The 24,266-nt window shown below is 49.6% G+C and overlaps 2 protein-coding genes and 2 non-coding genes across 6 annotated transcripts; all 4 read left to right on the top strand.

Moving 5' to 3' along the window:
• The first annotated feature begins 573 nt into the window (after window positions 1-573).
• Window positions 574-12,122, top strand: SLC25A38 (solute carrier family 25 member 38). 3 transcript variants are annotated; one of them, XM_056338719.1, is made up of 7 exons: window positions 574-2,092; window positions 3,380-3,501; window positions 4,725-4,809; window positions 5,339-5,518; window positions 5,976-6,144; window positions 6,777-6,943; window positions 8,357-12,122. In XM_056338719.1, exons 1-7 carry the CDS (start codon window positions 2,021-2,023, stop codon window positions 8,477-8,479), a joined length of 918 nt encoding a protein of 305 aa, XP_056194694.1. In that variant the 5' UTR covers window positions 574-2,020; the 3' UTR covers window positions 8,480-12,122. The 3 variants fall into 3 exon arrangements, with proteins under 3 accessions (XP_056194694.1, XP_056194695.1, XP_056194696.1); XM_056338720.1 differs by lacking the exon at window positions 574-2,092 and adding an exon at window positions 2,387-2,468; XM_056338721.1 differs by lacking the exon at window positions 574-2,092 and adding an exon at window positions 2,562-2,643.
• Window positions 12,123-15,587: 3,465 nt separating this feature from the next.
• Window positions 15,588-21,390, top strand: RPSA (ribosomal protein SA). The gene is made up of 7 exons (XM_056338722.1): window positions 15,588-15,724; window positions 16,003-16,170; window positions 18,025-18,143; window positions 19,417-19,662; window positions 20,632-20,760; window positions 20,996-21,164; window positions 21,249-21,390. The coding sequence occupies exons 2-7, from the start codon at window positions 16,038-16,040 to the stop codon at window positions 21,341-21,343; spliced, it is 891 nt and encodes a 296-aa protein (XP_056194697.1). The 5' UTR covers window positions 15,588-15,724; window positions 16,003-16,037; the 3' UTR covers window positions 21,344-21,390.
• On the top strand, window positions 18,763-18,922 carry LOC130149343 (small nucleolar RNA SNORA62/SNORA6 family). Its single transcript, XR_008821888.1, has one exon. It is a non-coding gene; the product is annotated as a small nucleolar RNA SNORA62/SNORA6 family (small nucleolar RNA).
• Window positions 19,833-19,991, top strand: LOC130149342 (small nucleolar RNA SNORA62/SNORA6 family). The gene has a single exon (XR_008821887.1). It is a non-coding gene; the product is annotated as a small nucleolar RNA SNORA62/SNORA6 family (small nucleolar RNA).
• Window positions 21,391-24,266: the final 2,876 nt, after the last annotated feature.

A 24,266-nucleotide genomic window follows, 5' to 3' on the forward strand; every position in this document is an offset into this window, starting at 1 on the left:
CAGTGACCTGCAGTTCCCTGTAAAGCCCTGTGAGATCCTCCTGTGGAAGATGTCCTCACGGCACGACACATGCAGCACATGTGGTGTACCTCCCTGGTCACAGCAAGATTGATTGTGTTGGCATCACCCTGGGTGTGATGCCCACCAGACTGCCATTTGGACCTGCTGTGGAGAGGTGTCCACTCCACGTCCCCAGCCCTGTTGGCTCTGACATGGTGGTGGGCTGGCTGACCAGTGTTGTCACTGGCAATGATCTTGCAGGGGGTGAGGTGGGGAGGTGGGGGTGGCTCTGCCAAGAGGCTTGTGTCCTTCAGCAGAGCCAGCAACATTTTGCCTGTCAGTTCCTGTCTCTCAGCAACTGGAAAATCTGGGACCGTGATGAGACCATAGTTCTCAGCACAGGGGCAGAAGGGACTTCAGACAGGGTCATCCTACACCTAAAGCCAACTCTGCCTGGGTACTCCAGCTGCAGCCACGCCCTGAGCAGGGACCAATCTGGATACAGATCATGTAGGTAATTTTTGCCTCCCTAGCTTTTTAATGAAGAAAAAATGTGTCCCACTGGTGGCTGGAAAGGAGACCTGGGTTGTCTCCTTGCGCGTCTCCAGGGCAGGGACATGAAGGGATGAGGCTCCCTCTGCTGGGTTTTCCTGCAGAAGTGAGGCACAGAAATCATCCCTGCAGAGATGCGTGTGATCAGTGGTGCTGCTTCACCTCGTTCATCATGAGGCTTATTTAAAGCCTGAAAAACTCTTCCAGGTCCACAGCAAGCCAAGAACCTGGCGACTGCTGTTGCTGCCTGGGTTTCATGCTGAAAGAGCTCTTTCTTGGGATGCAAGCCATTTAGCCACTGCTGTTGCTATCCCTGCTTTGCTGTGGAGAACAAAGTGTCCGTTGCAGCTCCACCCAAGACACGGAGGGAGAGGATCCAGCCGCACCACGCTCTCTGCTCCATACAAAAGCTCAGCTCCACACAGAAACATGTCAAACACATCACTTGGGTTTGTCAGCCTTGTTAGAGCTGTTACACTCACTCCTCTGAGAAATCATTGTAACATGTTTTTATTGTGTCTTCAAAGCGGAAGTCAAACAAGATGCAAACTGCGATGGTTGAAGTCAGAATTAGTTCTGAGAACAAAACATCCCCCAAGCGCTCGGGTACCTGCCCATCCCACCAGAAACATGCCAAAGGAAACGGGCCAAAGGAGCTTTTTCGAAATTACATATACCTCCCCCCCCGCTTCCTTATATAACCCATGATGATATATTGGGTTTACATGGCAAGGTTTTGGTAGCAGGGGGCTGCAGAGGTGGCTTCTGTGAGCTGCTGCCCCCATGCTGGTCAAAGCCAGCTCCAAAACAGACCCACTGCTGACCAAAGCTGAGCCCATCAGCGACACCGCCAGCACCTCTGTGGGGACACATGTGAGAAAGGTGCACGACAGCAGCTGTGCGAGAGGAGTGGGAGTAGATGGGGGCGGCGGCCCTGCAGCCCCGGGCCGGGGCAGGAGGGGCAGGGGGGTCTCGGCGCCGCAGCAGCCGCTCCCCGGCGGCCCATGGGGAGCCACGGCGGGGCGGGCAGAGCCCCGCGGGGGCGCACAGCGGGGCGCGGGGTGCGCTGCGGGGCGGCTCGCTGGGAGGGACGGGGGTGAGCCGGTTCCCTGAGCGGGCAGCCAGTTAATCCCACGCAACCGAGTCACCCCCGAGGAGGGAACAGCCGGGAGCGCGCAGGAGGGAGCAGGGGAGCCGCTGTCGAGGAGCTTTTGCCGGCCCGTGCGTTACATTCGCCCCGGAGAGCTCCATTCCCTGCCCGCGGGGCTGCGGCGGCAAAGCGGCCAAACGGACCGGTGTGTGCGTGCGGCTGCCGCTGCCCCCGGGACGTTCCGGCCGGGCACGGCCCGCCTCGGCTGGGGCGCGGTGTACCGGGGCGCCCCGCCCCGTCCCCGACAGCGGCCCTGCGGGGACCCCGGCGCAGCGGCCGGTGCCGGTGGGGAGCGGAGGCGCGGCCCCTCACCGCTTCATGCCCTGGGAGCCCAGCCCTCCGCCGCTGCCGGCCCGGGACGCGGCGCCCAGGCGGAGGCACCGGCCAGAGGTAACAACGCGCCGGGGGACGCCGCGGCCGGGGCGGCGGGCTGAGGGAGCGCGCGAGGGCTGCCCGCGCAGACCGCCCCTTCCCGCCGCCGGCGGCGCGCGGCCCGGCAGCCAGCAGCCCAGCGGGGGTGACAGACACCGAGCGGGGCGACAGACACCGAGCGGGGCGACGTGGAGGCGGCCCCACGGTGCCCGCGCCCGGCGCGCCGGGGGTCAGGGGGAGGCGCCTGCGCCGGCCGGGCCCGCGCTCCCCTCCCCCTCCCCAGGGCGGGTCGGCGCTGGCGGCTCGGATTGGCCGGCGGGGGAGGCACGTCACTGCCGCCTGCCGCGCGGGGCGGGTGCGCGGCGGCGCGGGGATGCCGGGGCGAGAGGCGGAGGTAGGGGTGGGCTGAGGGGTGCCGCTGAGGGGAGCCCGGGGGCGGCGGCCGGGAGCGGGGCGGCGGGGGGCTGGCTGCCACTCCGGCTCTCCCCCACCGTGTCCCGCGGCTGCTGGGGAGGCGGGCCCCGGGGCAGCCTGAGGGGCGGGGGGCGCGCGGGTCGTGCCCCGTAGCGGTAGGCCCGGGCTCGGTGCAGGGGGCCGGGGGTCGTAACGGGTTTGGTGAGGGGCCGGGCAGCCGGCGGCGGAGGGCAGCCGTGTGCAGCTCGCTGCGTGCTCGCCGAAGCGCGCCGTGCTGCAGGAATCTCTGCCGTGCTTCTGCGCCAAGTGGCGTGGAAACTCGTTCGTCATTTAACAAAGCACCGCTAATGTTTAAAAACAAAACCAAAAAGACCAACAAAACCGTTCCACCGTGCTGTGTGGTTTGTGCCTCCTGCTTTATCGCTTGAGAAGTGCAGGAGGTGGCAGCCGGCGCGGGCCTTGGCTGAGCAGGCCGTGCGGTGCCTTGGGTGTGTTTGGGGCAGGTTTGGCGGCAGGTAGTCTCCAGGAGAGCCCTGCTAGTGCCCGTGGCGGGGCAGGTGGGACGGGAGCACTCGTTTCCTTTGACATTGCAAATGGTTACCAGATGGCTGCTAATAAATTTGATGTTCAGAAAACACTTTCTAACCACGTAATTGCAAAGAGATTCTGAACAATCTCCCAGCAAAGCCAGAGGGACCAAAACCGGCAAATAAAACTTGATCAGGCTCTGAAAATGTCTGGAAAAGTTTTCTGTGCCCTGAGCAGTAGTCCTTAGTGTCTGGGGTCAGCTTGTCTTCCTTTCCTGTAACATGCGACATACCAGCTGCTGTATTTCCTCTTGTGCCATTCTTAATTAAATGGCCATTTAAAGTCCTCTTTTTCCTCTTCCAGATGCATCCAGTCCTAAAGGCCTTTGTGTGTGGTTCCATCAGTGGGACTTGCTCCACGCTCCTTTTCCAACCCCTTGACCTGCTGAAAACCCGCCTGCAAACTCTGCAGCCTGCTGTGAATGGGTGAGAGACTGGGGATGTGTATGCATGGGCGGTGTGGAGGTGCTGCACTATAGGCTTCTGCCTGATTTGCAGGCTGGGGCTTGGAGTTCAGAGTTGTAATTTGATACCAAAATATATAATTCGGATTCTGAAATAGGAGATGTGTTTTTATAGCGTGGAGAAGGATTGATATTTTGCTCCAGAAGAGAGAAAATGGCTGTTCTTGTGAACACTGCTTTAATAACATGCAACTTAAGCATTTGTCTGTACTCATCTGAGACTGGTGCTTGCTGGAGTGGCTGCTGTGCAGTTTCATGGGGTGTCCTCTGCCTGAAAAATCCTGTGTAGTGGTGGAGTAACTTTTCCATGTGTTCAACTGCTCTGGTTTGCTCAGTGTAGTCAACCATGACATCTGCTGCTGCTAAAAAAGGGAGTGAGCAACTAAAAGTGCTAATGAAAGAGGCTTCTAACATGTGCTGCAGTGATGGGAAAGCAGAAGGTGATGCGGAAGCCCTGGAAAGTCACCTAGCATGGTGGGTTGACCTTGGCTGGATGCCATGTGCCCACCAAGCCGCTCTCTCATTCCTCTCCTCATCAGAACAGGGGGAGAAAATAAGATGGGGAAAAAAAATTGTGGGTCGAGATAAAGGCATCTTAATGAAACAGCAGCAAATAACTTGGCATGCGTAAGCGGAGGAAAACCAAAAGATGTTATTCTCTACTTCCCATCAGCAGGCAATGTTTGGCTACTTCCTGCGAAGCAGGGCTTCAGTATGTGAAGCAGTTGCTCCAGAAGTCAAAACATTGTAAATAACAAACACCCCCCACCTTCCTCCTCCTTTCTCTTAGCTTTTATATCTGAACAGACATTACATGGTATGGAATATCCTGTTGGTCGCTTTGGGTCAGCTGTCCTAGCTGTGTCCCCTCCCAAAATCTTGCTCACCACCAACCTACTGGAGAGACATCCTTGATGCTGTGTGAGCACTGATCAGCAGTAGTCAAAACACTGGTGTGTTATCGCCACCTTTCTAGGTACCGATACAAGCACAGCACTGGGAGGGCTGCTATGGGGCTCAGCCAGACCCCATACACCAAGAAGAGCAGGCTGAGTCGAGAAAGAATACTTCAGAGGTGCTGGGGTAATGCACAGAGATATTAGTGAAAGGGGATGGTCGTCGAGTACATCTGCCAGAGAGCGGGAGCAGGTCATCTCTTCAGTTACTGTCTTGTCTTCCTTTCAGGCCTGGTCGTGCTGGGATGGTAACGCTGCTCTTCAGGGTTGTTCGTACTGAGAGTCTTCTGGGGCTCTGGAAAGGTGTCTCTCCAGTAAGTGGCTGTTTTAACCCTGACTTCTAAAAATAAGTAGATAAATAAACCTATTGTTTATTAATAACTATGGCTGCTTGGATTTAAATAGCCAACTCTTGTACAATTGTTAATGAAACCATGTGATTTAGATTAAGTCCTATTTTAAGGAGTTAATGTTGTGAATTCCACTGATTTGGTCATGGCAGTCCCTGTGGCTTTCCAGTCCTGAGCAGCTGAACACTTTAATACTTTTGCAAATGTGGTGTGGCTGCTGCACCAACTTAATTTTGTTTTGGAATGTCTTGTTCCTAGAAAACTGCCATTGAGGAATGCGTTAAATCCTGGCATCATTTGAATCGATGGTCTCTCAGGGCTGTATATGATTTCTACCTTGTCTTTGCTCAGCACATTAGCTTTAGTGATTTATTTATTTTGCTTGTTTTCTACAAAGCTTCCTTTCAAGTTTAGTAGTCTCTGAAATGTTCTGCAGTGCATTTTGTCTTATATATGCTTTTTCTTTCTTCATCTGCCTCTGTTTCTTTTGAAGTCCTTTGCAAGATGTATTCCTGGGGTTGGGATTTACTTCAGCACTTTGTACATGATGAAGCAAAAGTTTCTAGTGGACCGTTCACCCACGGCCCTGGAGTCTGTCTTTCTGGGTGCCACTGCCCGCGCAGTTTCTGGGATTTGCATGTTGCCAGTGACTGTAGTGAAGACCCGATACGAGGTGAGTATGACTTTCTAATTAGTTCCTTGTTAATGATGTCACATGCCTTCCTCGTGATGAAAAATAAATTCTTCTGTCTGGAGAAGGTTTCTGACACTTGCGTACAGCCAGGGACGTGGTCCTGATTTCATCCAGGTTCATGCATTGTGCAGGAAATATCATGCACTAATATTTAGGCAAGAAGTATAAGGTGAAACAGAATTCATCCTGAGATTTTTAAGTTTGTTGTATGCAACGTTTGTGTAGCATCTTTCATATTTTACCTTTCTGAAGGACTGTATTAAAGGCTGATGTAGGTGAAACTCGCTTTTTGCCTTGAGCTGTTCTCTGTGCTGTCATCTTGGGCATCACATTGGGCATGCTACCGTTTCTTTGCACGCTATGGCCTCAGGGTATGTGTAGGGCGGCTTTGTCTGTGCCTGGCACATGGGTGACTGACTGTTGTCTACCCTTGCAGAGTGGGAGATTTGGCTATGGGAGTGTATATGGAGCTCTGAAGAGTATCTATCAGACGGAAGGGACTCGTGGCATGTTCAGCGGGCTCACAGCAACACTGCTGCGGGACGCACCCTTCTCTGGCATCTACCTGATGTTCTACACACAGACCAAAAAACTCGTGCCTCAGGGTAAGGCTGAACATCAGAGGCGGTAATCGAAGACTGTTTCTCTTCTCACATCTTGCCCTGCAATTGACTGCCTGCATGCTCTGCTTCTTGCCTTCTACCTCAGTAGTTAAATTAGTCTCTTTTAAAAAAAGTCTTTGTAGGGCTTTATGTGGGACATTGACATTTTCCTGTGGAAAACTGTAGACCTATAGCTCAGGTCAGTGTAGAAATGGAAATTGGTCCTAAATTGATTAATTGTCTTCATGAAGACTGATGCATAAGGTGGATTAGTGACCAGCTGAAAGAGAGGATGTCTTCAGCAGTGCTTTCTGCTGCTGGCTGTCTTGTATACTGATCAGCTTCCCCTAAACCAGCACTTCTCTGATCTTAGAACTGGCACAGGCAACACTTGCACAGTCTTTCCTTTTCTGAGTTCCTGTCAAATTCAGTTCACCAGCAAGTGAGGCTTTTTATAAGTGCTAACTTTTGACTAATAGCCGCTTTTTCCCTTGAAAGGTTTCTTACCCTGCATGGGTTTTAACTTCTTCTAGACTTCGATGTTGATTTAATAATTCAGTAGCTTTTCACTTTGTCACGCAGCGTGAATGTTCCTGGCCTGTTTTGTGTCTAAGTGTCCCTTTGCTCTCTTGCAGACCAGCTGGATCCAATGCTCATGCCCTTGCTGAATTTTGGCTGTGGGATCTTTGCGGGAATCTTGGCCTCACTAGCAACGCAGCCTGCTGATGTCGTCAAAACACACATGCAGCTATCGCCCCAAAAGTACCACAGGACAAGCCAGGCCATTGCCTTCATCTACAAGGTGAGGTGAATCCTTTCTAATACATGCGATCACAGCCTTACTTCAGATTTCCTTGCCCGAACAAAGCACAGCTATGCTAAGAAAGTTGTTGCCTTTTAAAGGAGGTGATCAAATGTGACTGCTTGATACGCTCTTGCAGTCAAGCTAATCAGTGTCAGCATTTTCAGAAGCTGAAGTGGGTCATGCTGTGGGAGAGTAAGGCTGAATCTCTTGTCACTGTGCAGACCTGTTCAGTAGTAACTGGGAAGTACTTTGGTTGATGGTCTGAAAGCAGTTGGAAGCTTCAGTCCATTCCTTGCTTTTCCTGGTAATCAGAGGGGCCATTGTCATTACTCAGATGTGTTTCTGGCTCCTCTTGAATGGATTACAAGGCAGTGAACTTGCTCCCTGATTGTTCTTGCCATTCCTTGGTCCTCTGTTCTCACAAAATTACGGATGATGGGGAGTTGGAGAGCGAGCTCAGAGTACTGGAGCACAAAGGTGGGCATATTCCAGCAAGCGCCTCTCCACACAGACCTGTATCGTGTTTCAGGCTGGTGAATGATTTTACTTGAGTTTTGTCTGGTGCATATTGATTCTTACACTGGTAGTGATGGAAAGTGCTTAGCTTATTTCATCTTAACTTCATTTCAGTTTAGTATGTAGGGGCTTGGAGGGGCTGTGCTTACAGGTGTTGCTGCCTCTGGTTTGTCAGCGTAGGTGCATCTGTGATGACCACTAATGAGGCAAAGGGTTTCTTTAGTATATGCTGTGAAATGCCAGTTTCAGATACAAACCAGCTACAAAACAATTGCCCTTTGGACACTAAAAAAGAAATAAATGCCCAGATCGGTATCCCACAAATGGGATGGAGAATGTACTCAAAGCCCTTCTTTCTCTTCCGGCCCTCAGAAGGGCAGATCTTGTCAGGTTTGCTTCGTTTCCATATTGAAATCTATTCCTAAACAGGAATCTGTTTATTTATGCATGGATTTTTTTGTGCATGGTACATTTTTCTCAAATCAGAATGATTTTTTTACTTCAGTACTTACAAATTTCAGTTTTTACAGAATAGCTTAAGTGACTTTTGTAAACAACAAAGGTCTTTACAAAGGGCATGTTCCTGAAGTGTTTTGAAACTGTTACATCCTCGCCTTCTCTTTGTTGGGCTCGAGTGTGGCTTTCTCCATCCATTGTCCCCATCCTGGCATTCTCTTCTGCACTCACTGCTCTTCCTGCTTTCTTGGGTAGCCCTGCAATTGCGCAGTACTACAGGTTCTTCCTAAACATTAAATGCTATTTAAGCCTAGATCTTTCAGAAACTGATCTGGGTCTGAGCTGAAATATATCCTGTGTTGTTCCATGTAATAGATGATGAGAAATTAAAACAGTAGAGGCAGAATGTGATGGACTTCTGTTTATCTCCTGTTGCAGGACTTTGGGTTGGTTGGCTTTTTCCGAGGTGGTGTGCCCCGTGCCCTCAGGCGCACTCTGATGGCAGCAATGGCATGGACGGTGTATGAACAGATGATGGAAAAAATGGGCTTGAAATCCTGACTGGCTTGCACAAGAAATGACCAGCTTCACTCCTTTTCCTGCTTGCTGTGATCAACTGGCACTAGGAGGTTCCCAGTTCCACAGAGGAATAAGCCTTGCTCAGGCAGGAGGAAAAAAGCCTTTCTGCGACAGGGAATTAGGCCTTTCGGCAAGTAGAGGAAAGGAGGGATTGGATCTTTGCATCATTTGATCAATGCATTCCAGAAGGACTGCACTTGCAGACTGCCACGGGAAATGCCAGGGTTTCCACAGACTGGTAACAACGATGCTAAGAAGCCCCTTTTTTAAAATAGTGCTGTGCTCACCACCTTTATGCAATGAGACATTGCTGAGCAAATGTATTCAAGAAAAACAGTGATTGCAGAACTGCCAGCCTGTTCCTTGCTGGTCTGGCTAGGAAAGCTGCAAGGACCCACTGTGTGATGTAGATCCTCCTCCTTCATATGCTTTGTTCTTACAGGGGAACGTTGCAGACCACAGTGGGAGGCTGGATGTGTCTCTTAATGCTTATATTGCAGGAGTGGGTGGCAGAGAAATTGAAGTACTGAAGGAAAGCTAGGAACACAGTCTCTGTCATCAGCTTTGTACTGTGCATGATAGCAGAGAAGGTAACTGGAATCTCCTTGCTGTGTCATGTGTTACTATGTAATTGAGCATCTTAACACTCTTGAAACGTGCTTCTGCCTCCACAGCACTGTTTGCACAGGAATTAAGAAGCATAAGGCACTTTAGAGTTGATTGCTACCAAAGTTCTACTTGTTCTCTGAAAAACATTTTACCTGCTGGTCTGACTATATCAGGAACATTCGAGTTCTCAAGGTTGTTTGGTTTGGTTTTCTAATTCTGTTGTACTAAAGCGTTATTTGCTCTCTATTATTCATTTGTTAATCCCTCATCAACAGCCTCAGTGTGAGCTTGTCCTTAGATGTAGCTTTTAGGGTCATAGCTCGTACATAATGTATAAATGTATAATGGAAGCAGATACAGATACACTTCAAATTTCCCTTAAAAGCTGCTGATGATCACATGTGGTGTATCTTTGGATTTGGAAAGACAAGACTGCTCTTTTCTGTAAGTTTTCTCCAAAGTTTAAGACCTGTGAGTGTTCGGTTGGGGACTTGTATTCTCTTTGGGCTCCACACAGATCCTTCACAGTGTCTTGGCTGATCATTTTCTCTTAGCAGGTAGTCTGTATTGCAGAATTCCTGAGTTTAGGCTTAAAGATAAATACACTTTTTTCATCCACTGTGCCTTCTTCCTCATTCCTACTCTGTTACACAGACCTCATAGCATGTGCTGTCCAAACTTAGGTACAGCCTGCTCCCCTCTTCACTTGTGCCTCTGTAATGGCTGGCTGGGTCGGGACTTGCAGCTCTGTCGGCGTTGCCACAAAAGCTGGTTGTGGAAATGTACATCCTGTTCTGTAGCGTGCCTTGCAGAAAACATAGCTTTGGCTTTTATTTTTTAAGTATCTAGGGATATTGCAGTTCACTTTAGAAAAAGAGCAGATGTCTCTAAATATGAAGACATGACACTGTAGCTTATGAGCAACCAGTACTACCTACCTGTGGCTCATAAAACTTAGAGTATAATCTGCAAAATCACTGCCTACCCTGGCAACCGCCTGAACACAAGAGTAGAGGGGATGTGGGTTGTAAAAGATGTTCTGTACCAGATTCCAACTCCAAGAAGGTTTGATAACCGATGAGAGAGTTAAGTCTGAGTAAAATGTAAGGGAACAGGGTTGGAGGCTTGGAAGGTGCTGCCTGTTTTTAGCTTCAGCCCGTTTGTGAGGGGAGATGGGCACTACACAGTGCGGGAGTCTCCAAGAATGGTGGTTGAAGGTCCCAGGTGCACATAGAGCACTGTATCAAATCATTCCACGTTGTGACTGACAAGCTGTTAGATTCCCTCTGCTGCTTCTCACTATGAGGCATGTGGACTCATGATTTGCCAAATCCTAAACATGAAGAACTGTTCCTTTTGCTGCCCCTCCTACCCTTAGTGACCTGAACTCATGCGAGAATGAAACAGTGGTAACTGCACATCCTGCTGTTTGTTATCCTAAGCACTACTAGCACAGAGAGCTGGAGAACCAAGTCTAGGGGTGCTGACCTGACAGAGTAAGGTGGCAGTTACATGACTTAAATTCAGGCTTACCAGTACCATGTTGGTTTGATCCCATGCATAGGGGAAATAAGACAAATGAGTTATCTGGGGCTTGCTTAGTCTGGTGTGTGAGCTGGATATGTTGATCATCCTGGGCTATGGCAGTCAAGGGCTGTGTATGGTGACACCTGCAAAGTGCTTCATGAATGTTTTAGTTCCTGATTTAGCAATGGCAAAGCAGTGTGCAACTTGTGCGGACAGAAACTTAGGCTTTTAAAAATGAGGCAAGCAAAGAATGTCAGGTGGTAAATCTTGACTTGAGTAATGTCCTTATCAGAAACCTGAAATGCAGGAACACTTCAGTGGCTTTTATGCGCTATGCTCCTGCCTGGTCAAGTAACAAAGGAGGAACTACAGAATTTATTCTGGTGTGCTGGTGTTTTAAAGTCTATTGGTGGGGTTTTTTTGTTTTGTTTTATATCTGGATTCAGGCATAAAGCAGTATTAACTTTTCCTTTGGGAAAGTCCTTTGCAGTAGAGTGAAAAAGTGTATGCTTTTGACTTGTGAATTAGCCTAGGCTCCTTTGAATTTAAGAAATAGAGAATCTAAACTGCACTGTGTTTTATCAACCCTTGGTGCTGCAAATCCAAAAACCTCTCTGTATGTGAGCTGGGCAGAGTGAGTTTTGTGGTGCAATTCTGTTTTTTGTTTTTCTTTTATTATTTCTATTTCTCTTGTCAGGTGTCATATATGGGGGAAGGGAAAGCCTGAAGTTCTGTTTCACTGTCTGCTGAAAGCTGTATCACATAGGCAGGCATAAGACTCTTCTCAGCTGTGATCCTTACCATCCTTCACCCTTTTCCCCTTTTCAAAAACATTCTGTTTCTAAAGTGATTTATTGAAGTTACTTCTTGATAGCTATAGCAAGTCAAGAAGTGTGCAGACTTGAAGTTTAGATATATTGCCCTTGAGGCTGTATGCTTCTAATTAACAACAAATGGTCACTGTACAACCTAAATGCAAAGTAAATTAAAGATCTGGACACAGCTGCTTAATCACCTACCTGCATCATGCTGGCAATCCAACACTACCGATCCTATCAGATTATCATCTTCAAAGCCATTTTAGCTTAGATTCCAGAGAAGATGGTGCAGTCCCTTCTGTATATGGCAGGGTTGCAATCAGTTCCCTCTCAGAATGACCTCTGTCGCTGGCAATACAGTTAGCGAATGTGCATTCTCTCTGCTTGCCCCTGCAGCTGTGGTGTAAGAACACAACTGGTTAACACGTTGAGGCAGGCAGTATTTGAGTTGTAAGACCACAAGAGAAATAGTCTGATTATTTATGATTTTAGAAATTTCATGTTTCTTTTTTTCCTGTGCTGATGATTTCCACCCTGTACTGTTTAAACAGAACTGGAGCTTTGGAACATTAAATAGGTTTGAGTATTTTGAGTGTTTATGTGTCTATATAAAATATTTATTTAAGAAGGTGTATTCTATGTTTCTATTAAAAACTGGTTGCCAAAATGAACCTTGTCATCTCTTCAGTGTTTCTTGGAAAAAAAGCAACCCCCCCTGAACCAATCAAACCTGCAAGGGATGGGAGAGAATAGAGGCTAAAGAGAGCAGATGAAGTTTCCCAAGAGAACAGGACTGTTGGATGAGTTCAGAGCCCATACAAGGCAATGCATATTCTCTTTTTCTATGGGGTATAATGTACACAGGCTGTGCTAGTACAACCTAAATCAGCTTTACTTAAATGGAAAAAACATGTAGCAGTGGAGAATCTTGCCTTTTTCACAGCTTCCTCTGCCTGCTGTGGTAAAGCCTGATGGAAATCGAATCTCCATACTAGCTCATGAAATATCTGCCTTTAGGACAGTGGGGTTTGAGCACTCTGGGGTGAGACTTTAATCTCCTGCCAACCAAGTCAGTTGGCAGTCTGATCTCAGCAGGGGACCAGAAATTGTGCCTGGGACGTGATCCTCTGCTGCAAGGCGCAGTGCAAGGTGACGCAGGGTTGCTGGGATCTCCTCTTGCTGTCACAGCGTGGTCCTGGGATCCAGCAGCAGGCAGGTTATGCTAAGCAAAACATTGTTGCTGTTACAGAGATGTACGCCTTCCAAAGATGAAGGTCCCAAACCTCTTCAACTTTCAGATGTTGCCTGTATGATACATTCTTACATGAAGCAGTTTTCAGAGAGTTACCTGTGTGTAACAGACTTGCCAGGCAGTCCTGGTGTGCAGCCTTGCGCCAGCTGGACCTGAGCTGCTTGTGCAGGTACCTGATAGCAAGTTAGGCCGGCAGTAGTGCCTGCTCTTACATGCAGGGCTCCCCAGAGCTCTCCTCCTGCCTTGGAGAACCACTTCTGGTGTAGAGGGTGTTTCTGCTCGTACTGCTGACAGCTGCCTAGCTGTGATAAGAGATAGCAGACAAGCTCCCGAGCTACTACTCTTGGGTAGTGGAGGGTGGGAAAGTTGGAACAGTTTAAAGGTACTGTCCTTGTAATAAAACATTGAATTATGGATTTTCCTTTCACCTAAAAATGGCAAACGCTTTGCTTGCCTTTTTGATTTTGATACATTATGTCATGCATAATCAGTGACACCAGAACTGAGCAGAAAGTATTTCTCATCTCACACATGTTATGTATGTGCACTTTTGCAAACTCAGTGTGGAGTCCTTGAATATGCTTATCCCTTCTGGCATTGCTTCTGGCTTCATAGTATCAAGCTGGTTTTCCACATTGCACTCTCTTTTATTGTCACTATAAAACGCTTTGGGAGATTTTATTGTAATGCATTAAAGAATTTCAGTAAAAATGACAAAAAAAACCCAACAGTAAGAGGTTAAAATAAGACCTCCATAGATTTTGTATTAGGCAATTCTAGCTTTGTAGAACTAGAAACAAGAAGGGAATAAATTTGCCAGAATTTGTTGTCCCAAAACATGAAAGAATACCAAACCTTTAAAACACAAGCCAAGATGGGATTGACAAAGAAGCACGGTATTGTGCAGCTTCACTGGAGATGTGTCGATCTCCATGGGTTCCTTTTTGTCTTCTGGAGGGTCCAGCTCCAGGGGTGCCATGTCATCTCTTGGACAACACCTGTTGGCACATTTGGTGGGGAAGATATTGCCCAAACACCTTTCTGCCTGAGCTGCTTTCCAAGAGGCACTGTCCAATCCATTCATCACGGGACCTGTCCTGGCAGCCGAGGACACCTCCACAGCAGCCCAGTAGTGCTGTCCCACCACTGCGGGGGTCCTGTTACAGCCCCTACTCAGAGGCTTCTCTTGGGCTGGCTGTCAGTAGAATCCTCTCTCTGGGGCTTTGTGACCAGGAACCTGCTCAAGGTTCTCAATGCACCATCCAAAGGCTGGTAGCAACTCCGTGATGCTTCTCCCTGCACTTGCCTGCCCCAAGTCTCCTTGGTGCTGCGGGAGGACCAGCGGCTGACAGCCCCTTTCTGTGGGTTTGCTCCCACGTGTCATTCTGCTTCCCACGGAGAAAGGCTGCTCTTTGCGGCCAGGGGCTGCCCTCCCCTAATGCATTCTGGGCTCCGTCCTGGAGACCCCACGCAGGGTTTGCTCCAGGATGGCACTGCCTGGCTGGCACTGACTGAAGAGTCAAAACCAGCCCAAAGAAGAACGGCGCAGCTATTGCCTTGTCTGCCCGAGTTACTGAACACCTTTGTTCCCCATGTCTGCTGTTCTCCACAACTGCAGGCCAGCCTGTGATGGGAATGGCTAAATCTGTGTTTCGCTGGTTATCATCAGTGACTGGTAATAGTGTGCACGAAAGAAGTAGCAACATCTCTGCCCTTCACGTTCAAGCTGTTTCTGTTTAGTACCAGCTTCAATATCTTTGTCATTGGATGAGGTGACTAAACTGCAAGAAGTTTCTCTTGAGACAAGGAATATTTTGAATGTAGCACAACTTGTAAAAAGCAATGGCTGCTCTGCATATAATTGTGTAACAAAGTTCAGTTTGAACAGTGACAGGAGGGACACCGTCCAAAACACATTGTAAGATAGATACGCTGCTACCTGAGGGACTTGTCCATTAGTTGACAGATTTATTTTGAAGTGTCTCAGCACCCAGTTAAAATATAAACCCAACTTTCAGGTTGCTTAAGAAAATAATTAGAAAAACTGTACTGTCAAGCTTTAGCACACCTCTTGCAAGCCCTCTCACCGGCTGTGGAGCTCACGGTTTACCAGAAAAGGCCCAAACTGTAACAACAAGAAATAAGTATTGGAGATTCCGGAGGGGCCTGGAACGCTTACCGGCGGCGCTTCTTCGGCATTATATTTACTGCAGTACTCGTTACCGAGCTTAAAATGTTACGTTCAAATACACTTCCAATGCAGTTGGGTTTTGGTTATGCAGAAGAGCTCCTCACACTAAATCCACCGCCCACACTACGGTAACACCAACCCTGACCTGCCCCTCCAGGTGACAGGCACGCGGCGCTGCCGTGGGGAGATGGCGCTGCAGTGGGTCAGGCCCTGCCAGGGGGCGGCCGGCCCCACGGCCCCGCACCGCTGTCCGTGTCCCGGTCCCACGGCCCCCACCGCTGTCCGTGTCCCGGCCGTGTCCTGGCTGAGGGCTAGCTCACCTCCCTGCTGGCTGGGTTTCCTTTTACCTGCCTTTGTCGCCGCCACGTGGCAAATGCGTGAATTACACTCTCGCGGAATACCCTACGCCGGCCCTGGCCACCCGCTGACCGTGCTCAGCCAGCCGGCACGGATCCGCGCCAGAGCCAGCTCCTCGCTTGCGGGTTGAAGTTTTGTGGGAGTGACGGGAAGCGGCTGCTCGCCAAAGTCAGGTCTCGTTTTACAAGAAGTGAGAAACATACGTGCGGTGACGTGGTAACCTGCTACTTGAATAACCTCCTCCAGACAAACCCTGCGCGAGGAGCCTGGGGAGACACCGCCTGAAGCCGAAGCCGAAGCCGAAGCCGAAGCCGAAGCCGAAGCCGAAGCCGAAGCCGAAGCCGAAGCCGAAGCCGAAGCCCCGCCTTCCCCGCGGCTCCCCATTGGCCGGCGAGGCTATATATAGACGTCAGGCGGAAGCGGCCTCCCTTTCCGCTCCGCGCCTGCCGCGGCCTTCACACGGTGTTGTCAGCGTGAGTGCGGCCGCGGGGGCGGCGGGGTGCGGGTGCCCCGCGGCGCTGACGGCGCGCCTGTGCGCGGGCCTGTGCGCGGCCCTGCGGGGTGCCGGCGGCCGGAGCTGGCCGAGCCGCGGGACAGGCCCGAGGCCTGCCGGCTGGGCGGGGGGGTAGGCGGCCGGCGCGGCCAAGATGGCGGCTGGGGCTCCCGGCGGGTGCGTTGGCCGGGCCCTCGTGGGGCGGGCGGGCGGGCGTGGGAGGCCCCGCGTGGCTGAGCCGGGTGCCTGTGCCCGCAGGTTCCCTGTCGTTGCTTCCAAAGGGAAATCCCACAATGTCCGGAGGCCTCGATGTCCTGCAGATGAAAGAGGAGGATGTCCTCAAATTCCTTGCTGCCGGGACCCACCTGGGAGGCACCAACCTTGACTTCCAGATGGAGCAGTATATTTACAAAAGGAAAAGCGATGGTAAACCCGTGGGATGGGTGGCCCTGGATGGGCAGCTGGGATTTTGTGGGCATAGCAGAGGAAGGCAGAAAAGTCATAATGCTTGAGCTCTCTAGCAGTTTCTCCATGGCCAGAAAGGTGCAGACATCTTTACTGAATGTATCATAGACACACAGAATGGCCAGGGCTGGAAAGGGACCTCTGGAGGTCATGCAGTCCAACACCCCCCCCACCTCGCTGAAGCAGGTTCTCCTAGAGCAGGCTGCACAGAATCACGCCCAGGCGGGTTCTGAATGTCAGCTTCTCTGGGCAGCCTGTGCCAGGGCTCTGTCGCCCTCAGAGTGCAGAGGGTTTTGCTCACATTCAGAAGGAGCTGCCTGTGTTGCAGTTTGTGCCCGTTGCCCCTTTGCTGTCGCTGGGCAGCACTGAAAAGAGCCCGGCCCCGTCCTCTTGACACCTGCCCCTAAGATATTTGTATGCATCAGTAGGATCCCCCGTCAGTCCTCTCTTCTCCAGGCTGAACAGGCCCAGCTGCCTCAGCCTTTCCTCACTGGGGAGATGCTCCAGTCCCCTCATCCTCTTTGTAGCTCTCCACTGGACCCTCTCCAGTAGTTCTCTGTCTCTCTGGAACTGGTGAGCCCAGCACTGGACACAGCACCCCAGATGTGCCTCACCAGGGCAGGGCAGAGGGGGAGGATCCCCTCCCTCGACCTGCTGGCCGTGCTCCTGATGCAGCCCAGGACCCCGTTGGCCACAGGGCTCGCTGCTGGCCCATGGGCAACTTGCCATCCACCAGCACTCCCAGGTCCTTCTCTGCAGGGCTGCCCTCTGGCAAGTCTGTCCCAGCCTGCACTGGTGTGTGGGCTTGTTCCTCCCCAGGTGCAGGACCCTACATTTGCCTTTATTGATCTTCATTAGCTTCTTCTCCACCCAACTCCAGCCTGTCCAGGTCTCACTGAATGGCAGCGCAGCCTCTGGTGAATCAGCCCCTCCTCCCAGTTCTGTATCACCCGCAAACTTGCTGAGGGCACACTCCATCCCTTCATCCAGGTCACTGATGAGTCAAGTTGACCAGGACTGGACCCAGTACTGACCCCTGGGGAACACCACTAGCTACAGGCCCCCAGCTGGACTCCGTGCCATTGATCACAACCCTCAGAGCTCTGCCATCAGCCAGCTCTCAGTCCACCTCGTTGTCCGCTCATCTAACCCGCACTTCTGAGCTTACCTATGAGGATATTATGGCAGACTGTGTCAGAATCCTCACTCTGAGATCAAGGTGGACGACATCCACCACTCTTCCCTCATCTACCCTGCCAGTCGTTCCATCATGGAAGGCTATCAGGTTGGTCAGGCATGATTTCCCCTTAATGAATCCATACTGACTACTGATAACCTTTTCCTCCACGTGCTTTGAGATGACCTCCAGGATGAGCTGTTCAATCACCTTTCTAGGGATGGAGGTGAGGCTGACTGGCCTGTGGTTTCCTGGGTCGTGTTACTTGCAGAACTAGAACGAAACACAGATTTCAGAACGGGGTAGGTCAATCACAGCTGGATTTGGGCAGTTCTAGTTCTTGGCTATAGTAACAGAATGGTTTTAATGTCTTAGTAGTGATTTCTGCAGCGTGTTTACATTGTTCTGCAATCTGAGCTGCACCCTATTAAAAGACAAGCTCATACCAGGCTCTGGTTCATGTTGATAGGTGCTGGAAATGTGCTACATTGAAACCATATGGGAGGATTTTCCTTGGAATAGCTTTCCACCAACTATAATTTTGTAGTAACTGCAGCCATGTGACAAGTTCAATGGCAAGAGTGCTATCCTGTTGTAGGATTTTTGCTGGTTGCTCTAAAGTTTTTTGTCACTAATAGGTATTTACATCATCAATCTGAAGAGAACCTGGGAAAAGCTTCTTCTGGCAGCCCGTGCCATTGTTGCCATTGAGAACCCAGCTGATGTGAGCGTCATTTCCTCCAGAAATACTGGACAGGTATGGACATTTGCTGGTTCTAAGGCCTGCAGTCCTGAGAGCACGACTCTTGCCATGCATTATTGCCTGCCAGTGGCAGCTTGATGATAAAAAGGAGTAACATAAATTTTGATTCTGGAAACACTTTTTTGGAAGGATGTTTCTTGTGTTGCACTTGTAGCTTAGATCAGATCAGTTAAAATCCACTCCCCATTTCTCTAGTTTCAGGGTGTTTGATAACTTGTTTTTCTTTCATATCCTCCTTTGGGTACTTCCTGTAGGGCTTTCTGGCATATTAGTTGGCAGTCCCCTGGTGCCCCCCTAATTCTGTGAGTCACTGGGACTGCTTTTTTGGGGACAATAAGCACCTGATAAAAAAGTTTTCAAATAAATCATTTGCTCTGTTACTGAGTACAGTATAGTAACTGGTATATTTTTAATTTTGTCTCTAGATTTTTAGCAAAAAACCCTCTGTCATAGAAGGGGACACAACCTTTAAACAAAACCAGTTAGCCACTGAAGTTTATCTGTGAGCTTAGTTTCTTTGGATTAATGCAGGTGGTGCCACAAATGTTCAGGGAGTTTGTGAATGACATGGGGTGGACTTCCAGAGGAAGAGCTTGGGTTCCTATGGATTTGACCTGCACACTGTTAAAGCTTGACGCTAAGGTCAGTTTCTGGCCAATGAGCTCTCAAGTGTCGGAAGTGTGCTACAGCAAACCGGATGGCAGGGTTTTCGATAACGCCAGGAGAGGAGCTCCCTCTGTGATTGGGGTTTGATAGTAGGCCCTGCCACATGCCTGAGAGGTTGAAAGCTGTTACAAGTGAGTAAGAACTGCCAACTGCATTTTTAATGGCTACAGCTTGTGTATATTTACTACTGAGCTTTTCCTGTAGTTCCTGAAGTTGTGCTGTTGGATAATGAAGGGATATAGAAATACTGGAAGAAAATTGGCTTTTCTTTTTTCATAAGCTGTTTTGTTCCCCTTTTCATGATTTGATGATGAGCATTTGGAGTATAGCTTGCAAATAACTTTGGGGGAAAAAAAGGCTATTTTCTGTATCCTTATGTCCTGCTTTGCTGGTGGATGTGGTCTAACTCGTGGTGTCGCTGTAGCTATTTTCAGAAACATGTTTGTCTCATTCTGAACACAGCTGGTGGTAAGCCCTGATTTCACAGGAATTGAAACAAATAGTTCAATTAATATTTGTGCATGTTCACTGACAGCATACCTGGGTGACTTAGTTGAAATGCAGTTCTCCTGCTTTACCTTTGCTGTGGTCTGTTTTGCAGCGTGCTGTTCTGAAGTTTGCTGCTGCCACTGGGGCTACTCCTATTGCTGGGCGTTTCACCCCTGGTACCTTCACAAATCAGATCCAAGCAGCTTTCCGTGAGCCACGACTCCTGGTTGTTACGGACCCCCGAGCTGATCATCAGCCACTGACAGAAGCATCTTATGTCAACATCCCCACCATTGCACTGTGCAACACCGACTCCCCCCTGCGCTATGTGGATATTGCTATTCCCTGCAACAATAAGGTAATGGCTTTGTTGTAGCATTCAAAGCTGCTTCTTCCAGAGCATGCCCTAGATTGCAAGATGAATGCTTTCTGCAGGGGAGGGTTAGCTTGTATCTCACATGTCTACCCGGGTGATAAACTAATTAAGGCCCCTCACGAGCTAGCGGGTGGGTGGGGAGGAGGGGATGAACTGCACACAGTTGGAGCTTGGAGCTGAGGCCAGTTTCTGGCCGAGGAACTCTCAAGTGTAGGACGTGTGCTATAGTAACCTGGCAGGATTTCTTGCTGATGCCATGAGGGTCTTTGTGGCCCAATGAGTGGAGTTTGATAGTCATTCTTGCTACAGTTTTATAGAATAATAGAACGGATTGGGTTAGAAGGGACCGTAAAGATCATCTAGTTCCGACCCCTCTGCCGTGGGCAGAGACAACCAATATAAACAAAGGATGAAGTGAACCAGTGGAGAAACTGCTCTGAAACGTTGCCTTGCCAGAAACCACCTGAAAGGTAGAATCTAGGAAGGTAGGATACCGATCTTTGATTTTATATGGATATCATTCACCAAAGCCAACGTAAGCCAAATCTGAGCGCGTATGTAAGATTTGCTCATTTGGTCAAGTTTTCTATTCATTCTAGCATATGCGGTGAGCATGATCCCTGTCTTCTGGACAAGGTTCATGCGTGTGTGGTAGTGAGCAGTATGAAGCTCCATAGCAGGAGAATTGCTTCAGGCTGTGCTGTATACAGCAAATTCAGATGCCGGTGATGGAAGTGTGCTGCAGTTCCTGCAGAGACCTGAAAATGTCACCGGGAACTCCCAAAAGCCGCCCTTTCCTCAGTCCAAGTACATGAGTCTGGGCATTAGCAAGTAATGTCTTTCTCTTGCCAAGCAAGAACCTTGAATTGGGCGCAGACAAGTCTCTTTCAAAGAAAAAAAGTTTTGTCAGAGGTTTAACTTTACAGCAGATCTTGCTTTTCTCTGTCCCAGGGAGCCCATTCGGTGGGTCTGATGTGGTGGATGCTGGCTCGGGAGGTCCTGCGCATGCGTGGCACCATCTCCCGTGAGCACCCGTGGGAAGTCATGCCTGACTTGTACTTCTACAGGGATCCCGAGGAGGTAGGAGACCAGTGGCAGGAAGCGTGCCTCAGTGAGATGCCTTCCTTGTGCTCCTGCCCCGTGGTCCTGTGTGCCTGCTGTTGAGGACAGGTTTTGCCAATATACTGATTGCACTTCACGCTTACGGGTGGTGGTTGGTTAGTTGTATTGCCTGTTATGAGTTGGTGCCCGTTGTCAGGTACGTGAGGATGGTTAGGTGTCTCTGGGGGACTTAGGCTATGCTCTTCCATTGCAGATCGAAAAGGAGGAGCAGGCTGCTGCTGAGAAAGCAGTTACAAAGGAGGAGTTCCAGACCGAATGGACGGCCCCAGCTCCGGAATTCACTGCTCCACCTCAGCCCGAGGTTGCAGATTGGTCCGAGGGAGTGCAGGTCCCGTCTGTGCCCATCCAGCAGTTCCCCACAGGTCAGTCTGGGGGTGCCTGTGGGTGTGTGGTAGCGGGTGGGAAGAGCCGGGGTGCACTGAGTGTTGCTGTCTTTGTAATTGCAGAGGACTGGAGTGCCCAGCCTGCCACTGAGGATTGGTCAGCAGCTCCCACGGCCCAGGCTACTGAGTGGGTTGGCACTGCCACGGAGTGGTCTTAACTTCAGCGCTGCTGTACTATGGGAGAAATAAAGACTGTTTTAATACATGCCGTGCTTGGTACTGCGTTTTTAAACTTGCTGGCAGTTGAAATACGTGGGTGGGATGGGGACAGCCCTCGGCTGAGGGTGGGAGGGTCGCTGCTGCTGCACCCTGCTCGGTGGAGGTGGTGCTGTGGGCTCCAGCCACGCTCCCCTGCCCTGCTGGTGGGTTACAGTGTGGGGCAGGGGCCCGTTTCCCACCTTCCCTGGTGGCTGGTGGGGGGCTGTCTGCAGGGGGTGTGGGCACGACGGGGGGAGCTGGGCTGGCCCAAAAGGGGTTGTTTAATTGCCCCCACCCAGGGTTTCAGTGGTTGTGGGGCGAGGTGGGCTCATGTGGCCGGGTGCGGGTGGCAGCCTGGTGTGGGAGTTGCTGCCCTGGTGAAACACCAGTTCTAGCACCCCCATATACAGATTGCTTGCTAAAAAATACTGTGGTAATCCTCAGGAAAAATACAATTCACCTGCTTTAACGATCTTGAGGGTGTATTTCTGTGATTAATAGCGACAATGGGGAGGCAGATCCTTCACCCAGAGAAACCGGTTTTGTTTGTTGGAGGTGGAGACGTGTTTAAATTGGATCTCTTTTCCCACATTGGTGTGGTCTCAGTATTCTCCTTTTTCTACCTTCAGCCAGGCCGATCAACCTGTGAAGAATGTTTTCCCTTAGCACAGGCACTTGTTTGCTTTTACTGTAACAGTGCATATTAGCAATAAAAACCCTAAAGCAAGCTATGTATATTCTTGCACAAATCTGTCCAAAGGAAGCTTAACTTTTTTCTTGCTGTCTTTACCTATTAGATGCAAGGCAACTACTGGTTTTGTTAATAATGAACAGATTTTAGGAGGGAGGCATGTGAGCACTTCAGTGTTGGGCTTTGAGAGAGCCCTTCCCATTCTGTTTGTGTACTCTGCTCTTTGGATGTGTGTTTCGGGCACATCTGCGGGTCCTCTGCTTTCAGTACCCGGCTCCTTCCTGCCGCCTGGGGTCTGTCACTGCGTGCTGGGGCGGGGGGTGAGAGCTGGTTTGCGTGGGGACTCTGGTGGTAGATGGATTGGGGACAGCCTATACCGCAGCCGCTGATTCACTCCCCAGTGCTGAGATTGCCCAAAATAACTTGTTGCCCTGGTCTTCCTTTTCACCCTTCCACGCTGAAAGTTTCCAAACTCAGAAGAGCAGATGCTTACTCCTCTGTACTTTGAATCATTGCTATTGTTGTTTCACTGATGTCCCTTTTCTTTGTTTTGTAACCTCCTGCATGGGAATATGTTCCAGCTGGTGAGAATATAGCAATCATCAGCTTCTGTCTGGCTGGTGGTGCTATTTTAAATCGGTGATAGCTGCATCTGAGAACTTGCTACTGAAATATTTCTGGCACATTACTGAACCGTGGTTGTTTTCATCCAAGGATTTCCTAAATATCAGTTTGACTTTTGTGGTGTCTTTTTCCAGGACCAAGGACTGCCAGTGAGAGGTGGATCCACGCAGCCTGGGAAAAGAGGGTCAGGAGACAAGTCTCTGCGTGTGGATTCTGAATTACCTTTCTGGGGTAACTGGGGTGGGGTGGGAGAGCTCATTTGACTGGAGTCCTGCAGAGAGGATGAATAGCAGCCCTTTAGAAAAGGAGGCAGCTTTGACTGCAGCAGCAGAGGGCATATTGCAGGAAGGCTACAGGGGCACAGGGGAGGAGAGGACTCAGCACAGGAGGTAGAGGCAGCAACAGAGACGTAGCAGGGGTTCTTAACATCTGCCAAGAGCTTCCCCTGTGTCAAATACCTGGTGGATATGATCTATTGAGGCAGTGCAGAGGGATAGGAAGAGGAACTAGGAGCAAATTCTAGAGACAATGGCTTGTTTATTATTGCAGATTTTTTCTGGCAAATGCAGTGTTGATGTTGAAAAAGGACAGCAGAGAACTTGTAACAATGTTCTTCTGGACTGGTCTGATTTGAGCCAAGATGGCTTAGGCTGAGGTCTCCGTATAGTGAATACAATTTCTGTCCTTTGGGACTCTGGCAGCGTTCCCTTTCTCCACAACCTTCACTTTATATTTAGTTTCAGTTGCATGAACTGGGCTAGATAGGCATGTTAGGATAACCTTTGTCTTCCACATTTGGTCTTAACCAGGAGGTAGCTGATGTTGCTGAGCATCACCGAACCCCTCTGGAGAAATGAGCTGTTGAAAAGTCCTTGCCAATCTGCTGCTATGCGATCCATGAATCTCATACACGTGTGCTTTCTAATTGCTTCCCTAATTTATGTGCCCCCATTCACAGATGTTCCTTTTCCTCCCCAGTCTTTCTTTGCCTAAATAATCACATGATATTTTTGGTATCCAAGTATTGTAGGATTACATCAAGGCTTTTCTTTTACAGAAAGCAAAGGGCTTTATGCACAGTTGAAGAGACTCAGTTCTGTTTACTTAAATCTAGAATCTAGGCTGCAAAAATGTTCCACTCTTTCCATAATTCCATCTTTCCATCTGTAGGCTTTGTTGAAGCAGTGAAAATGGTTGTAGGATGGTTGATGCTGTGCTTTGGGAGTATGGTGTACTCATTGGAAGCCTGTTTATTAAAATCAGCATGCAGCATATAAGTACACAAAGGAAGTGAGTTGTGTGTGGTTGATGAGTTCACCTCACTGCTCATCTTAGGAAGCTTCTTTCCCACCAGGAGTGCCATTATGCAGCTGGAGTAGATCTTGTACATTTTTTTAATTTATTTTTTCTTTCTTGCGTTAATAGCATCCTGGTGCAGAGACTTTACATGGAGTAAGGGACATGGTAAATCTGCAACTGTCGTGACCTCAGCACTCTCCAAAGCTGTGTGTATCTTGCATCTTCTCAGGACAGATGAACCCTGTCCTCTTGAATATGTGCATCCTAGC

The sequence above is a fragment of the Falco biarmicus genome, chromosome 4 (assembly GCF_023638135.1).
Source record: "Falco biarmicus isolate bFalBia1 chromosome 4, bFalBia1.pri, whole genome shotgun sequence".
Taxonomy (NCBI): domain Eukaryota; kingdom Metazoa; phylum Chordata; class Aves; order Falconiformes; family Falconidae; genus Falco; species Falco biarmicus.

Coding starts and splice junctions, on each gene's coding strand:
- RPSA (XM_056338722.1), top strand. CDS start 16,038: ATGTCCGGAGGCCTCGATGTCCTGCAGATGAAAGAGGAGGATGTCCTC. Junction 19,663..20,631: donor CTATTCCCTGCAACAATAAG/GTAATGGCTTTG, acceptor TCTCTGTCCCAG/GGAGCCCATTCGGTGGGTCT. Junction 21,165..21,248: donor CATCCAGCAGTTCCCCACAG/GTCAGTCTGGGG, acceptor TTGTAATTGCAG/AGGACTGGAGTGCCCAGCCT.
- SLC25A38 (XM_056338719.1), top strand. CDS start 2,021: ATGCCCTGGGAGCCCAGCCCTCCGCCGCTGCCGGCCCGGGACGCGGCG. Junction 2,093..3,379: donor GGCGGAGGCACCGGCCAGAG/GTAACAACGCGC, acceptor TTCCTCTTCCAG/ATGCATCCAGTCCTAAAGGC. Junction 4,810..5,338: donor TCTGGAAAGGTGTCTCTCCA/GTAAGTGGCTGT, acceptor TTTCTTTTGAAG/TCCTTTGCAAGATGTATTCC.